Here is an 18010-nt window from a genome sequence, read left to right on the forward strand (position 1 = left end):
GAGAAAACAGAGGAGCCGGGAAACGAGAGAAAGGAGAGGTAAATAAATACTTCCAGTTTACCTATGCACTGGCGTCGTCTAGACACCATGTATATATACGTACAGTGCACGCAATTACGGGCGTATAGTACTGCGCTCGCCACGGGGTGTTCTTGTCTTCGGCCTCCGGTTGATGATGTTTTTCTCCTCGGACCATCTGCTTTCCCAGTTCGCCGTGTTTTGATAAAACGATGATTGCAAAACACCCCCCCCCCCTTGGATTGTTCAGGAGAACCAGTGACGGATAGCGCGAGGCGGCGTGTAAACTCTTTTTTTTTTTTTTAATCCCAAAGTGGAGCGAGCAATTGGTACAGGCAAGACTCGGATATCTTGCGGGATACCGTTGTTTTTACCCTCGCGTCCAATTTTTTTTCTCCCCAACTTTTTGCTCGTTATGCTCGGAGAAACGAGATATCATCTGTTTCTTTTTTTTTTACTTCCACCCTCGATTCCGGAGGGATGCGGGGGATTCTTTTGAGAAATACTTTGATCCGCGTGATTATAGCGAGGAAGGAAACGTTGATTCGACGGGGGGGGGGGGGGGAGGAGTACATTTAATAGGCATCTCCGGGAAAATAATGCAGAAAAGTTTGTTTTGCCGGCCGACCAGTACCCGGTACTTTCTACTAGATGATTCGAGCGTATTTCTCTGATTTGTCGATACCAAGGGCGTGCACCTATATACATCAATGTAATATCAATAATGATGATCCGCACGTGCCAACAGATGCGGAAAAAATTAATTCCAGGATTTCAAGCACAGAGCTCGCGTTTTGACGATTTTCACAGAGGGATATAATACACCGGTTTTGCATCAGAACGAGACAAAAAGTACCGCGCGTGTGATCTCTCGGAAGGGGAAAAAAAAAAAAAAAAAACATGATAAAGAGCGAGCGTAGTTTGATCAAAAGAGTACAGTTTTTTAACGACTCGTGGCCCACATAACGAACACAGCGCTAAGATGCGCGAGGATACAGTACGTGTCGATCATACGCGACGATACATTATATACCAGGTAGTATTTAACCTTTACCAAGTACGTAATCTCACGACCACCCTTCCCTCCCCCCCTTAACTTCGTATACACCCATTGGAATTACACGCGTTAGTACTCGAGCCCCCTGTTTTTTTTCCTCGCTCCCGCGATACAGTTATAGATGGGGGGGAGGGGGAGTTTACGAGGTCGTCGTATAAAGTTCGCGCGAGTTTGATCGGATGATTTCGGATAACCAGTTGCGCGATGGGTTGTCGAGGAGGGCTCGTAATTGGCTGTGCCGTGTACACACTTACGCGATCGAGGGCTGGGGTAAAGTGTCTCCAAGAGCGCTTCCGACGGGTTATATATATATACACGGGCGCTCGTTACAATCGGGGGCGAAATCGTTGTTTATCGCGCCCGTTTTGTCCCTCCCCCCCTTGGACATTGTTTGCCCATATACGTACGGAGGCGTGTAGGAGGGGTCATTAATCACCGGCGGGAAAATTGATATCCCAGTGCGCGAGTGATGAAAAAAAAAAAAAAAAAAGGCCAAAGTTTTTCACGCGAGTCCTTCGGTCGCCCTGGAAACTTCGAGGGGACGGGAGAAGCTGGATGGTAATTAAAGATGTGCAACGCTGGGAGGGGGAGTAAAAGTTTAGATCCGAGCTTCTTTATTTGCTTTTAAAGACAAACGGAGGCGGGGCCGAGTGTAGTTTGACGCTTAAACTCGGAAACGCGCACTTGATTTAACTTTCGTATCGGAAAATCGTGTCGAGCATAACGCATTTCACCCCGGGACATGGAGGTCTCAAAGTGCCCCCCCCCCGTGATTTTTTTTTTCTTTTTTATCTTTATGTACGTACACGGGAGGATTTTCATATCTCCCGTTCGAGAGGAGCTAAAGGCGTAAAACCTCTCGCGTGTATACAATATTATCTCGCGCGCGTCGAAAGAGAGCTGTTCTCGGATTTCGAAGCCGTACCTGTACGTAGAAAAATAGAGGATCGAATGCAAAAGAGCGCAAAGTACGCGTAAAAAAAAAAAAAAGAAAGGGGCAAATAGTAAAAGGAAAACAGATGCTCTCCATTGATCTAATAATTTTTCCTGGACGCAAAACAGAGAGAAAGAGCTGAAAATGAATAAAGCTCGCTCCGTTGAAACGCGAGCGAGTATAGTAAGCTTTTGAAGCGCAGAGAGCTGCAGGCGTCGCGTTGTTTTTGCCCTTGGATCTATATCTCCCTTTTAAGCTTTTTTTTGTGCGCGCCTGATGCACACAGCAGGGGAATGCGAGTGGTACACGCGAGCCGGGTTTTTTCACTTCCCACCCCTATTTTTGCTCTCTGCGTCCATCCTCCTCGTCTGAGCCCGCGTGTTTTTTTTTTTTTTTTTTTGCGTCGCTACGCATCCGAGTCGCCGTGGGTGTGGATGAAAAAAAAAAAAAAGAAAAACTGAGACGGTGAACGGTTCTTTTTTTTCGTTTCATCTCGGACAGCTCCTCGAGTTACTTTGGCGAGACTCGAGCGAAACCCGAGTGGAAGGGAAACGTCATACGCAAAAAAGTTCGGACGATTCCCGCGGAGGAGTTTGCATTCAATTAGGTTTTTCCCCGCCCGCGTTCGGCTCCCAATTCGTCGCTCCCCGTGTGATAATGACAATGCGCGTAACAATAACCGAGTACATTCACGTATAGAAGCTGGGAAGGGTAAAACATGACGATTACGAGGACATTTCACGGGACGAGTGAAAATTACCATGAGTGTACATTGATGTAGTCGTTCGCGATTCAGTCGCCAATAATCGCTGGATCATCCAAATAATTATTCATGTTTTTTTTTTCAGGATGGCCCAGTCACCGTATACTTTTGTGGATGAGAATGCATGTAAAATTGTTAGCTCGAGTCCCATCTTCTCCGAGGCCCCAAAGTGAAGTCGCACCAGCGAGGGAGAGAGAGCAATTAGTTTAGTGCGCTCGGAGCTATACGTGTGCAGCCCTTCAAGGGGCTCTCCCGCTCGTCAACTCGGAGGAACGGCGGTAGACAGGGGTGGGAGTAGGGTGCGCGGAAATCAGAGCGGAGGGAGGCATGAAACGCACAGCGGCGATGAGAGGAAGAAGAAAGCGCACGGACGCGGAAGAAAAAAAAAAAAAAGAATGGCCAAGCTCCTTCTCGAGAGTATAAGGTGTCGATTGCACCTCTCGGCGCGAAGCTGCTTAGTTTTCGAGAGGCCAAAGGAAATCGATCGTACAGTTCCTTTGGACTCGAGTCTTGGCTCTTGCGGTAATTATAATAATACCCGCAGTGCCGAGATTTTCGTTTTAATTGTCGTCACGAGTGGACTCGGCTCTCTATTGTTGTTGACGAGGTGAGTTTTGAACAACTCCAGACTATTTAATTTTCATCGAGATTTAAAAAAAAAAAAAAAAAAAAAAAAAAGCCCGGTAATTCCTTAGAGTTGGAAAGTTATTTCAAGTTCCGTGCTTGTTTTCCCGAGACCTTTGAATTTTTAATTTCGAGCCAAGCCTGGAGTTTCTTTTAAAAACCGAGTGCATTTTCGAGATTTCTTATTTCGAGGTGGAAGAGTGTAAAAACACGGGGTATTGCAAACTCAGTTGTTTTTAGTTTCCATAAATCAACACTCGAGCTGGGAGTAAACATTGCGGGGGTAAAAAAGACAGCTTTAGCACTCGTAGAACTAGTAGTGGGGACTGGAAGAAAAATAAATAAATCTGCTCTTTCGTAGGACGTAGCGGTGATGTTTATTATTATTTTTTTCTTATTCTTTAAATTACTGGGATAATTAAAAAGAAATGTATAAACGTTCAGTCAAATTATATAACGTAACTAAAAATGTGGCTATCTAAACTTAAAATGTAAATGAGTAAAAATCGTAACGTAACGACGTACACGATCGCGTATCTCTAACGAAAGATCAAAAAGATACAAATAAATAAAAATCCTCATGCAGTTCGTGATAGCACTAGACTACCAAAATAGACGTATGCCATCTTTTGTTTCGTGTATTATTTTTTTTGTCCATTAATTGCACAGAAAATAATTCATATATATATTTCTTTGATAATTTACACTGGCATATATACATAGTACGCAATTTATTATTTATGTGCATGCTAGCGCGTGGATGCTATGTTCTATTTTTTATAAGCTCGTCAGCTCCGCTGGAAGAGAGATAAAGATTTTAGCGACATGGGCAACCGAAAATTTCTGTATTACCGACGAAAGCCACTCTGTACACCTAATAAGTCTTTTCTTTGCAATTGATCGAATACTTTCACATCTCTCGTAACAAACATTTTTTGTCAACAAAAAAACAATTCTTCTCGTTTTGTTTTTCAAATATACATAATGTGTCTCAATGACGTGTCTTACGCTCTATAGTGATATCATAGGAATGCAAACTTTGGACTAAAACGAAACACAGAAAAGTTGATCAAAGTCTCAACAACAACAACGAATCATCTTCCGCGTCGCATCAGAAATAACCGGCGGTAATCTGCCCATTTGGAGCCTATTTTTCCTTCTTAACAAACGAGAGTCACACTATTTACGCGCTTCTCATTGATATATAACATTCAAAGAGCTATCTATCTATACATAGTTTATACATGTACAATATAACCATTAGTCTTAACGGAATGCAACAAAAGAGTTTCCTCTGTTTGTGTATCTTACAGTTAGGTGAGAGCAGTAGCAAGACGCGACAACAACGAACCCCGAAATCCTCGACTGGACTCATCTCCCTCTCCATCGTATAATACACTCTAGATCGCGATACTCTAAAACAAGTAACGACAACTGGCAATTAGCTAAATAGGTTCTGCTGCGACGCGTCGTTCTCGAACACGCTCCAGGCGTTGTTCAGCTCCATGAATATCAGCTTGGCTATGTTCTCGTTGGCCGTTCCGACTTGCTGCAATGAAAAAAAAAAACAACGTTGCCAATTCGATGAACGATCAACAAAGTATCAAGATTGAAAGGGGAAAAAAAAAGTTCCCTCACCTTGTCCGGATGGACGGCGAGGCAGGCTTTCCTGTATGCTTTTTTGACGTCGGCGGGCGACACGAGGGCGTGCATCTCGCACTTTTGCCACTTGCAGCCCTCCCAGACGACGGTGTGCATCGAGCAGAGCAGCGCCCTGAGGTTGCTCTTCTTTCCCTCGGTCCACTCGGCGACCTTGAGCTTCTCCGGGTCCATTGTCCTGGCCGCCTCAACTTTCCGCATCTGGTTGATCGTCTTCGGACCGTCCTTATCCGCCTTGCGCGTGAACTTGTACCCCTGACTGCCCAGCAGATCCTCGAACGCGTCGGCGGATTTTTTCGTGGCAGACTCCTGCGTAGATGCCACCTCGTTGATCGGCGTGACGGGCTTGTGCATGCGTGGACTCGAATGCACCGGTGTACCAGCGTTCGCCGGACTGGCCGACTGGGGGGTGTTTGACTCCTTGGGAGTACCGTTCCAACTCGACGCCAGACCGGCACCCATTGCCCCCGCGAAGTTCGCAAACGGGTCAGGTCTCTGCTGGGCCTGGGACGAAAAGTTTGGAACGCTCGCGTTACGAGGAAACAGACTCTCGTCGGCATTGTTGGGTGTCGTCGCCGACTGAGGCCAGCAGCCGCTGCCGCCCAAGAGGTTGTTGTTGTCCTTGCCAGCCGAGCCGAACGGGTCGAACATCATATTCTCGCTGGTGGGTGTAGGCCTGGGTGCACTAGGATTGCTCTGGCTGTCTTGGCCGAACAACAGGTCCCCGATATCGGTAGGCTTACCGCTGCCATTCGTCTGGCCGAAGAACAGGTCACCACTGCCGTCACCTGTGGCCGGCTCGTTGACCAGCGGTGTCGTCAGGGGTGCGGCTTGAGCAAAGTCCCCGAAGCCAGCCAACAATTCGCTCGCTGTAGTAGCGCTAGCGGCAACGTTAGCAGTGGAATCCGATTGGGCCTGACTAGAGTTCGACGACGCGAATATGTCGAGATTCACCGCCGGCGCTGGAGTATTTCTCAGGTTGTTGCTGTTCGGTGAGCCGAGGTTTAGCAAGTCGGCTTCCCCGAAGGAGGAAGAGGTCTCTGGCCGAGGAGGAGCAACTGGAGCCGTAGAGTCTTTCGATGGTCTGCGCGGCAGTCTGGGCCCCTCGGACTGGTTGACTAGTGGCTCTGCTTCGCGCAACGGTGAATCCCTCCGCTTTGGTTTATTCTGAAAAAAAGATCAATTTAATGACAAAAAGCATATCCCCGTGTAAGAAAAGAAAAAAAAAAAAAAAAAAAAAAAAGTTAAGCCCCATACGTCGGAGGGTGCGCCGTTGGTGCGGAAATTGTCGAGGGCCTCTTCCATCTCGAGCGTCGAGCCAAAGAGCGGGTCAGGCGCGAACCTAGATTGAGTCGCATCCTCGGACTCCCAGGGCGCGGGTGCCCTCGTGAACTTGGCCGAGTCCTCGCCGATCATCGCATTGACGACGACGCGAAACTTGCCACCCACCTCGGGCGTGTCGTCGAGGTCGTTCTTGTCGAAGATGAGCGTGCTGTCTGTGAGCGACACGTAGCCCGTGTGGAAGTGCAGGGCCGCTATTTTGATGCCGATCACGCGGCCGAGCTGCTGGCGCGCGTGGTACACGACCATCGTTATGTCACCGCGGACCGTGGCGTCGCCAAGGATCAAGCACACCTTGCCCTCCATCATGCCGTACAGCTTCATCTCCTCGTACTCTGCTCGCTTTGTTGAGAAGACCTGGTACAATGGATCATTGTTATTAATATTATTTACGATAACATACGCTCCAAAGGCTATTTACGCCAATTTTTCATCGTAACGTAGAAACGGGCCAATTGAAACGTAACTAGTTTATTTTCGACGCGGCAATAAATACAAACTTGGCTATTTATATACCCGATATTAATTATGTAATCGCATTTATAATAATGAAGTGGTAAAAAGAAAATTCGCACTCAGAGTAACTATGACATGCTGATCACAAACCGACTGTGGACAACGGCAGCCAAAACGGCTGCGTCGTCCGAAAATCGTCGGTCTCGGCATATAATTTATCATCACTGTGCGACACAATTCACGTACTTTCCCAATCTCGGGAAAGCTTTCTCGTTATTTTTTTGGATTAAAAAAAATCCGTTCACTAACGAGAATCGAACCCCCCGCCTGCCCCTGCGCGCGAGGTAGTCGCTCTAACCGCTGAGCTATAAGGTCCGATGCCCGCCGTACATCCATTAAGAAGCTATTTCACCGCTGAGAAATGTAGTTATATCTGTCCTTTTCTAGCGCACGCCGTACCCGTCGAATGACGCATACATATACACAGTCATTCCTTTTTATAATATAGTACTATATTGCAGAATCTAGAGCCCGAGCAATCCTTTCACTTCTTGGTCATCACACCGATCCAAACTCTATGATTGCGGCGATAAAAAAAGGAATGCGTCCTTGAAAGTACAAGCGAATGCATAAATAAATCAATCAACTCACCATTGCACCGTTGCTGTATATCTCGACGTAGGGTCGGCAGCCGTCGCGCGCTCGAGTGAATAGCGGCACGGGCTGGACGAGCAGCGACCTGAGTACCAGAGGCTTCATGTGGGGTAGCTCGCCGTTCACCAGCTTTGCCATGTAATCGAGTATCCTCAGCTCCGAGGGTTGCATCTGGGGTGGCTGGCAGCGCCGCGTCGTAAACATGTTGATGGCTTGCTCGACGCTGCGCATCGCGCCACCGTACAACAATAGGGAGCATGCAACGACCGCGCTCGCTCGCAGACCGTCCTTGGGGGGAGAAAATTTTCTTTTCAATTCGTCCTTATCCCGACATACTTGAGTGCTAGGTACTCGAAATACAAAGAGGTAAACGGTGACATACGTTGCAGTATATGACGACGATATGATGTACGTCGGCGTCGAGGAACCGGTATATGTCCTGGCAGATCTGGTAGATGGCGGAGAGCAGAGGCGCATTGGCTTCCATCGAGGCGTAGGCAAAGGAACAGTCTATGTGCCGGCCGATGAGCCTCGCGACGTTCGGCCTGCCCCTGGACAAGTTGTAGAACTGTATCTTCGTAGGTGGTGGGTGACGTGCTTGAAGGAAAACTCGCACGTCCTCGACGTGGTTTGCCCGGTAGGCCGACTCTATCCCATCGGCTGGGTACGGCATCACCAGGACGCGTGAGGTCACGTAGCTCGCGTCTAGTTCCGTTCGGCCCATGCTCTGCTGCACCGTCTGCATCACCTTCGAGGACGTGTCTTTGATGTTGCGGAAGAGGCTACCCGCGCCTCCCTTTATGGAACTGAACAAACCTGTGGCACACATGCCATCGTTATTGGATGAAAATACGAAAAACGGTAAATTTCAATTTTGTACTACTGGGTGGGTAAATAAATGGAAAGACAAATTGAGAGCTACCCCTTTGCAAAGAGGACGTGTTTGTTTTCATAATTCAGATGTCGTATTGCAAGAAAATAAATAAAATGAGTCCAGAATATTAATAATTTGTCAATTTCATCGTTTCCAAACATTTACTGGACAAATTATTATCTTTTTTCAACGCAGTAGAGAATTAAATTAACAAACATAAAGTAAATGTATGACAAGAGTAAACACTTTGTAATTGGATTTCAAACTGAAGCAATTAAAAATTCTTTTTAAATGAACATTCACAGCGAATCAAATATTAATTCGATTTAAATTCTCTTACCAGACGTCTGGTGGCCGGGGATTTTCTGCTGGTGACCCGGCGGTAACTGCTGCTGCTGCTGAGGAGGAACTGGCCTTGGTGGCGGTTGACCAGACGGCACGGGTGGAGCAGGTCTCGGAGGAGGCGCTGCAGGTGTCGCCGTCGGAGACGGGGTCGGGGGCGCGGGTCTCGTCGGTGCCAGCGTGGGTGGTGGCGGTGGCGGCGCAACGTCGATTTTCGCGGGTTCGCGCGGGTCGAAGCCATTAGATTCGGCGATCGCGGCGAGCCGCTCTAGAATTGCCGACGTCGTCAGCCGCTGGACAGGAGAGACCTGCAGGCAGCCCTTGATCAGCTCTCCGAAGCAGGAGAGCCGGGGATTCGGCGGCAGCGGTGCGTACTTTCCATTGATGATCGCCAACTTATTGCCTGGAAACGAAACGACGGTTAAAAATACGGACGTCTACGCGAATGTCTCTCAGACTTACCTTCGGGAAAGGGATGCTTGAGCGCGACGAGGGCGTAGAATATACAGCCGAGCGCCCAGCAGTCGACGGGCGGGCCGATGGGCTCGTTGTTCCACGTGTCCATCATCTCGGGTGCCCTGTACATGGGGGTCGTGAACTTGGACAGGTGATCCTCCAGCTGGGCCCTCCTCTGGGCGTTCCACGAGGTATCGGGGAGAATCTGCTGGACGGTCGTGCTGCCAAAGTCGCAGAGCTTGATCAGCCCGTCGGCGCCGAGCAGGAAGTTCTCGAGCTTGATGTCCCTGTGTATCAGGGGCTGGGGCTGCTGGCTGTGCATGTGGTGGACTGCCTTGGTCGCCTGGTAGGCCACTCGGCAAATCTGGGCGAGGCTTAGAGTACTGTTCGCCGGGAGGCTTCTCAGCAGGTCCGCGAGAGTACCTCCGGGACACAGCTCCGAGACTAGAAGATACTCGTTACCTCGGCCACTGGTTTCTTTGTTGTTGTTGACTTGCTGCATGCACAGGAACTGGATGATGTTCGGGTGGTTCGTCAGGGCCTTGAGGGTCGCGATTTCTTGGATAATAGTCTGTTGGGCCTGTTCATCCGCTGCAACCATTCGCTAAAAGAGATAAACATTTTGGTGAGTATTCGTTGAAATCTTACATTCATTTAATTATATAGTACATTTACACAAAGAGCAATCCAGTTTTTGAAATAAAAAATGTTCTTTCCTTTTTTTTTTCCTAAACAAGGATCAAAAAAATTTTAAGTAAATTTTACACGATATGTTCTTTAATCGATACACTGTGCACAAATCCAAAGTCAAACCTTATTATTTTGTAGTTCAATCGTAGAGAGGTGAAACTCATCGAATCATATTTTCTTCATACAAAAAGCAAGAAAAAAAATTAAGTCGTGATGGAGTGGTTTGGGCTTTGGATTCGTACTTGGCGAGTCAAGGCCCATCTATACTACAGATGCTCAAGTGACTAGTGACGTTCTTGTATGTAATTTACTTCTTTTCTTTTTTTTCTTTTTTTTCATGGTTTTTTATTTATAATAATGTGGTGAGAGAGTCATCATACCTTGAGTGCGTATTCCTTTCCTGTCGACACGTCTTCTACCGCAAAGACCAAGGCCCAGCCTCCTGTAAACATGATATGGTTATTTTCACTCGTGTCATTCTCTACATGTGATTATTATACACATCCATTCGAACGGTACAATAAAAAAAAAAAAAAAAAAAAAAAATTGTCGATCGGGCAAAATTGGTGATTATCAATTTAACACGCCAGCATAACGCGTTTGCATAATCAACCGATAGAATAACAGCATTTGTGAAAACAATCGTGAAGGCGCCGATACACACACGCTATAAACAATTTCACGCACTTGAACTTTTAAACATTCGATATCTGTGTGTGGGTGGCTGCATGTGTCACTGCCAGCGCTGAGCTTTTATGAATTGTATTTTAACTTAATATACGCGCTCGATGGTTTGCAAAATACGAGGTGTTTTGAAAAAAAAACACGCAGCACGATAAAAGTATAATTTACATGACCGAGTAAATTATGTGTAACAAGTTCTTTTGGATGCATACTCATTCGTTAAAATATTGACTTTCGTTTTCTCAAAGAGAGGGGAGTACATTATGGGTAAATATCATTTTTTCACACTTTTTTGAGCTCAAAAGTGCACGTTTCATAAAGTTAATTCTTTACGGAGTAACGCGTTATGTTTTTTTTTAAATCTTTTTTCGTTATCTTTATTTATTTTAAGGCAACGGATACGTTAATGATTGATTTTTTTTTTCTCACGTAAACTTTCAAAGAAATTTCATGACTATTGTTTGATAAGAATTAATCGTTCTGTAACTACTAAATAATAGGATATTTAATAGAAGCCGGTCAGTACAGTAGAGTATGAGTCATGCACTCTATACATTATGAATACGAAAGCTGATAAAGATTAAAAGTTTGTTTGGATTAACACACGATAACTGTGTAAAAATATTTGTGGATCAGAGATTTGAGTTAACTTTTGATCGAAACATGTACAGAAAGTCATGTCTTTTCATGGCGTAATAAATAATACACAATCGGATAACTACAAACACAACAGAAAAAGTGTAAAAAAAGCTTGTAAATAAGCAAATTAATTTCCAGTAAAAAAGTCTTCAAAAAATGATAAAAAAAAACAAATTTGAAAAATGGAGCGAGTGCTTGACTTTTTTTTTATTATGGCAAGGAGAAACTTTTTTCCGAAATTTCACGTGATGATATATGTACATGGAATTCTAATAAGTAAGTGTACTTGAAATTCAGTGAGAGGAATTTCACGCCATCTCCAGTCAAGAATTAATTTTTTTTTTTTTTTTCAACAATTTTCGAAAGTATACCCAGTCACCGTTGCATGAAAAAAAATGAGGAAAAAAAATTATCTCTGTGAAAGCAGATGGCTATGGCGCTCGGGAACGTTTTTTTTTTTTTTTTTTTTTCATTTTATTTTATACCTCGCATTAATCTTATGCCTTACATATCAAGTGCACTTCGACTCCCAAGATAGACCTAGAGAGAAAAATCAATAGGTACTCGATCCACTTACATTTAGCACGAAAAATGCATTTGTGAAAATAAACGCAAATCCAACAATATTCAAACAGCCGACGTGCATGCGTGGTGGCCCGTTAAAGTTTAAAGTTACAAAGCCTTGACATGATTTTTAAATTAAAGAATAATTGATGAGCTCATTGGAGTAACCAACAAGCCACCCGCAGCATCAGGCCAAGAGAAAAATTGCTTCGGCCAAACAATCAATCGAGAGCCATTAAAATCTATAATTATATTACCCACGACGTCTTTTTAAGTAAGTGCATGTACACCCGTCGTGTATCAGCGAAATGACATTGACGCGTGTGCCAGTATGTTTACATCGTGCATCGGATGAGACATTTACGTTGTACTTATCAGTTTCGTAATCTGTTAAAATTATGCGACTTTTATCACTTAAACATGCATCCCTTGCAACACGCCTATAGTATAAATTATAATAAAATACACGAGTGTGTGTACAGTACAGATAAGCAGCTTCGTTTCTTCCGAGCGGAAGCATCTCCCGTTTGACATTGAAGCGAAACGCGATAGAGAGAGAGGAAAGTCCGCCCCCGGCCTCGCCGAGAGAAGAAAAATCAATCGGTCGGAAAAAAAAAAAAAGAAAGGAAGGGAAGAAATAAAGGTCAATGCCGTCATCCCTTTCGGCTCTCGTGTTTATGCAGTATAGTCGGAGCGCGTGGGCAGACGACAAAATTAAATGCCACAACAAAAACATTGCTGATGGGGTAAAAAGAGCAGAAGACGACGAAAAGGGGAACTTTTCGATAGAAAAAAAAATATATATATATATAATGTATAGAACGTACCTTCGGCGATGAGTCGAGTGACGCGGAGCTTGACGCCGCTGATCTCCAGATGTTGGCCGACGTACTCGCTGCCACCAGGAGATGTTCCTCCAGTGCCGACACCAGCAGCAGCGCCGGCCGAGGCACCGTTTAGGTAGCCGAAGGCCGACTTTAGGTAGTCCGACATCCTTGGTCGTTGAGTAGGGGTCAGGTCGCGCACCGCATATGTATAACGCTACACGACACAGGTTGCACGAACCACTACACGGACCAAGTATACGCCCTCCCGTGCCACCAACTTTTTTTTTTTTTTTTTTTGCACTTGTACGGCACGAAACTAGCGATTGGATCGTCGTCTAGGGCACACGACGACCACCAGCCTGCAGCGCGCGGCCATATTGCTCCGTTGTTGGGGGTTTTGTTGTCCTCGATATGCTCGCAGCTATATATATATATAGCAATATAGCAGCGCCGCTAGACACGCTTTCTGCTTTTCTGCGAATTGCGCGTGCATTGGGTGGGAGGTTTAAGAAAATGTAGGCGGTTTTCGCTTCGGGATCTAATCTATGCTTTTTTTTTTTTTTTTTTTTTTTATCAGCGCAGTTACTGATAAGCTATTTGAACTTTTTTTATTTGATCCAATAGCAACTCGATTACATATTGTATAGGTACACATACGAGTTTTTTTTTATTTTTACGGTAACTAATTGCTCACACTTTTTTTTCTTTTTTTTTTTTTTTTTTAATTATATTATTGAATCGAAACTTGAATAGTTTTGTTAAAACAGTTAGAATTTCAAATTTTTATTACGTGTCATATAATATACACATTACACATATGAGTATACCTATATATACTTCTACATTTACACACGACAGCATGTGTAGGTGTAGTCGTGTAGTGTCAATTTTGTGTGCATACAGGACTTTGCGTAGTAGATAGAAGAACCATGGATAATTAATTGTTTAAATAGTACTTTTAATAAATTTTCTAATAGTAGAAAGTGAATTTAAGACTGAAAAAGGTAAATCAAGCATTAATGTTCAAATACATTAACTGATATTCGTAGAATATGGAAAAGGTTATGTTTACGAAATAATCCTAAATCCAATCATTTATTAATTTTGTTTCGAACCTTATTTCAATCCAATAATAATTCGTTAACAAAATGTAATTTTTCTGTTTTTTTGAACTAATAGTTTCGACAAACAAGACAAAATGCCAGATGCCATTGTAAAATTTGCCAAAATTCGCTGCTCGCCAGAATCGAGTTTCTGGGCCAAATTTGCAGAGTTGAAGATAGACAAGTTTAAATTAGATGAAAAAATAAATATTCATCTATGGGGAAGCTATAACCTTGGTCCAGAAGAACGGGGAGGCAAGCCTTTGTTCCTCGATTACACATCATTCAATGAGTGAGATATTTTTTTTTTGTTTAATTTACAAAGTTTTTTTTCTTAATAATTGTACATTTACAAGTAATCAAACTTTTGAAAATCATTTTACTTGGCATGAAAATTTTTTTACTATGATTGTTTCAAGCATTAATTTTTAGTACAAAATAAAGTAAACGGCAGCAATCAAAGTCGGTACTTTGAACTTGTCTTGTTTTGTATCAAATTTTTTAATTTTTACTCACAAACAACTTTTATTAAGCGATAAAAAATTTAATATTCGATAAAAAAAATGGTAAACAAGTGCCGCAGTCTCAAAATGACCGTTCACTTACGGTCAAATAAGCACGTGCACATCATATATTTCAAGCGCGAAATACAAAATTCTAGCGCATTTTTAATACTTTTCAAAACCAACAATTAAAGTACTTAAATCAAATGTAAAATTTCACAGTGACTTGGAAACGACGACGCACAACGCGGCAGTTCCGTGCAGCGGCCTTATGGTAAACACAAATACATTCGATCTATTCAAAAACACAAATCCTCAAACTTTCATAAACACTCTGGGAAGAGAACTCATCGACTCGTTGAAAAACGGATCTGCTCTAAAAGAGCCCTGGAGACTGATGACCTTTCTCGTGTTGTCTCATGCGGATCTAAAGAAGTATCGATTTCACTATTGGGTTGCGCACCCGACACCCTTTGCCCTGCCTGAAATGCATCACGCCAAGGAACAGGTCTTTGTTAGGCAAGAGTTCACACCTGAGCAGGTACAAAGTTTCGAAGAGGGCTTTTCGAAGTTGGATGCTAAGTCACGGTGTTTCTTTTCTGTAATCGTTTCCAAAGATTCAAAATCCCTGGAGGTTGTCAGCCTTGTCAGGGGAGTCGAGATCGGTAACTCGAGCGACAAAGAGGTAAATTTTTACTCGACATTATTCAGATTCAATGGATAATTAAAATCGTTTGTAGAACGAAGCGGATATTTACTTTGCGTTCTACGATCCGTGCTCGCACACAGCTCCCGGCTGGCCGCTGAGAAACTTGTTGTGCTTGCTGTTCTTCCAGTGTCCAAATGTATGTTTCGAAAAATGGATGAAGTTTATCTCGGTGAGGGGACCGAATCTGACGAATTCCGTGGTTTACACGATAAAAACCAAAGAGCAGGAGAACATGGAGGAGTTGAGGGAGTCCCTGTTGAAGGAAAATTTGATTGGTTGGGAATCCAACTCCAGAGGCAAAATGGGACCGAATATCGACGATCTGTCGGAAACGATGGACCCAATCAAGTCAGTACTCGCAACGATGGTCGAAACGAATCAGCCCCCATTATTTTGTATACCTATTACATAAAAACGTCCCATCAGATTGGCCGAGCGGGCAATCTGTCTGAATCTGAAGCTCATGAAGTGGCGACTCGTACCTGAACTGGACTTGGGCTACATCAGCGGTCTGAAATGCCTTTTGCTGGGCGCAGGGACGCTCGGTTGCTCGGTCGCCCGAGTTTTGCTCGGCTGGGGCGTCCACACGCTCACTTTTGTCGACAACTCCGTGGTCTCGCCCAGCAATACCGTCAGGCAGAACCTCTACACCCACGAGGACGCCGTAAACCGACGGCCAAAGGTTGAGGCTGCAAAGAATGCCCTGCTCAAGATCCACCCAAATCTGGTAATTTAAGCCACTCCTCGCCGCATAATATTTATAAACTCTGAAAATTAATATGACCCTACACGTAACAGAGCGCTGAGGGAGTCGTGCTACAAATACCGATGCCAGGCCACGTGGTTGGCCCCAGCATGCTAGAGTCAACGAGGCAGGCAGTCGAGAAGCTCGAGAAGCTGTACGCTGAACACGACGTGGTATTTCTGCTGCTAGACTCGCGCGAGGCCCGCTGGCTGCCTACGCTAATGTGCGCGTCCAAGGGCAAGATAGCCATAAATGCTGCCCTGGGCTTCGACTCGTATACGGTACAGAGGCACGGAACGCGGGATTTGAGCCAGGCGTCGTCGCCCGATATCACCCTGCAAAATCCGACGGGCAAGGATTTGGGCTGCTACTTTTGCAACGACGTCACACAGCCCGGCAATGTAAGTGGTGGTTGTTGATATTTTTACAGACCAGTGGCTAACTTTGCGCTTTTCGATTTCAGTCTCAGACCGACCGCACCTTGGACCAGCAGTGCACGGTCAGTCGGCCAGGCTTGTCATACATCGCGGCAGGCCTCGCTGTCGAGCTCTTAGTCGCGCTGACGCAACACGAGGACAGGCAAGTATAACGCTAGTGCTTGACGTGCTGGGAGGTTGTAAATAATGGAAAAAAAATATATATATAAATCCCCTCAGAGCGGAAGCCCGTGCGCTTCTGTCAGCGTCTAAGGATTGCGGCAGCACCGGCCTGTTGGGTGGAGTGCCGCACACGATACGTGGCTCGCTTTGGAACCACGAGACCCAGCTTACGGTCACGCACAGGTTTGCCTCGTGTACTGCTTGCTCGGTACCTGTGATCAGCGAGTACCGCGCTAGAGGCTTTGACTTTGTGCTGGATGCGTGCAACAAGCCCAATTACCTGGAGAGGCTCGCCGGGATCGAGGCTCTGCTCAGCAGACCCGGATTAGACGAGGTTATTTCAATTTTATATGAGCACTTGGTTTATTGTGCCTATTACGCATTACTATTAGCATATTACGGAGTGCGGGGCTCTTTGATAGAAAAATATCACGCCATGAATCAAATTAATTTTTTTAATGCGATACCATGAATATTAATTGTTGTTACTTGGTATTTTTCAGATGTGCTTTGCTCTCGATTCGAGTGAAGAGGACGAAAACTGAAACAATGGAAATAGAGATTGCTTAAGTCACGGAGATAAACATTTTTTTTATTTTTTTTTATTTTTTTTTTTTTTTACTTCCCTCTATAATTGAAAGGAGATAATTCCTTACCGGTGATCCAACAGTATTGCAACAGCTGTATAGAATATGCATTCTTTTTGTATTTTTGTAAAACGTGTGAATTTTTTTTCTTCGGTGTTTTTTCTTAAGCAAACAATGCGTTTCATAGAACCCAAACTTGTTAATTCGTCGTAATCTATTATTATTCCGAGTAAGTTTTATATTACCTATATCATCGCTATTCTGTGTGCATGGATTTATCAGATGTATTCGTGTTTTCTAAGCAATTTACCCAATTCTCAAACGATAGTAATACTCCCAGTGCATTAAACGTTAAATATAAATATAGATATATATCTATACTCTATGATTAAGAGTAAATGTTGAAATATGCAATATAGTTCTGAAATATATTTACGTATTTAATTTTACGTTCACGATGTTTTTCTCTCAAATTCCTTGCATTTTCTTCACGTCGAAGGAGAAAAATATTTGTTTGTTTGTTTTTTGTTCGAATTACACGTTTTCGTTTCAAAATCGTTCAATAGCCAACTTTTTTTTTTTTTTTTTTTTTTTTACAACCAAGAACGCGCAGTGCCGAAAAAATCACCGATATGAATTGAAGTTACGAAGAAGTAAGCTTTATGCATTTGTACGAGCACGTCGTCCAGCAAAAGAAAAATACCACGGCTCGCGCATACCACCCATACAACCCTGCAACGTTGCTCCAAAATATTCATCATTCTGCTACATTTTTCCTTTTTTCTTTTATTTAAAAAAAAAAACATTTTTCAATTCTCCAGTCTACAAAGCAATCCCTAAGCTACGAGATGACATCCACTCCATCCATCTCGTGCATTATTGAGCATATCAAAACGGAGCAGCGGATAGACGTCACCCACAGCAGTCGAGCGAAGAGGACGGCTACGTGCCTTTGAGCCGCGCGCGCCAGTAATCGAACGAGACGGAAAATCCATAGCCGCAGTATATATAGAGACGACGAGGGAGAGCGAAACGGAGCGAAAAGAATGCACACGTATATTTCAGTCAATACAATCCGTAGCGAGAGTAGTAGTAGGTAATGTGCTGCGTGCGAGCGAGAAAGAAGGACATGCCATCCGTCTGTGTACGAAGAATAGAGAGCGGAGAGAGAGAGAGAGAGAG

The 18010-nt window shown here is 44.3% G+C and overlaps 2 protein-coding genes across 4 annotated transcripts; one reads left to right on the plus strand and one right to left on the minus strand.

Moving 5' to 3' along the window:
• Positions 1-3760: 3760 nt before the first annotated feature.
• aux (cyclin-G-associated kinase) lies at positions 3761-12963 on the minus strand. Of its 3 annotated transcripts, none has more exons than XM_089591919.1 (9): positions 12583-12963; positions 10249-10310; positions 9185-9782; positions 8721-9125; positions 7889-8322; positions 7504-7794; positions 6313-6753; positions 5035-6180; positions 3761-4945 (listed from the first exon to the last, which is right to left on the minus strand). In XM_089591919.1, exons 1-9 carry the CDS (start codon positions 12746-12748, stop codon positions 4838-4840), a joined length of 3651 nt encoding a protein of 1216 aa, XP_089448045.1. In that variant the 5' UTR covers positions 12749-12963; the 3' UTR covers positions 3761-4837. The 3 variants fall into 3 exon arrangements, with proteins under 3 accessions (XP_089448045.1, XP_089448044.1, XP_014206708.2); XM_089591918.1 differs by having other exon boundaries at positions 5035-6210; XM_014351222.2 differs by having other exon boundaries at positions 5035-6222.
• A 366-nt stretch (positions 12964-13329) lies between these two features.
• Atg7 (Autophagy-related 7) lies at positions 13330-17170 on the plus strand. Its single transcript, XM_014351348.2, has 9 exons — positions 13330-13586; positions 13762-13977; positions 14411-14873; positions 14929-15245; positions 15324-15624; positions 15696-16043; positions 16106-16221; positions 16299-16575; positions 16745-17170. Exons 2-9 carry the CDS (start codon positions 13781-13783, stop codon positions 16784-16786), a joined length of 2061 nt encoding a protein of 686 aa, XP_014206834.2. The 5' UTR covers positions 13330-13586; positions 13762-13780; the 3' UTR covers positions 16787-17170.
• The last annotated feature ends 840 nt before the right edge of the window (positions 17171-18010 follow it).

The sequence above is a fragment of the Copidosoma floridanum genome, unplaced genomic scaffold, assembly GCF_036245765.1.
Source record: "Copidosoma floridanum isolate Cflo_tuat_1 unplaced genomic scaffold, Cflo_Japanese_pri ptg000014l, whole genome shotgun sequence".
Taxonomy (NCBI): domain Eukaryota; kingdom Metazoa; phylum Arthropoda; class Insecta; order Hymenoptera; family Encyrtidae; genus Copidosoma; species Copidosoma floridanum.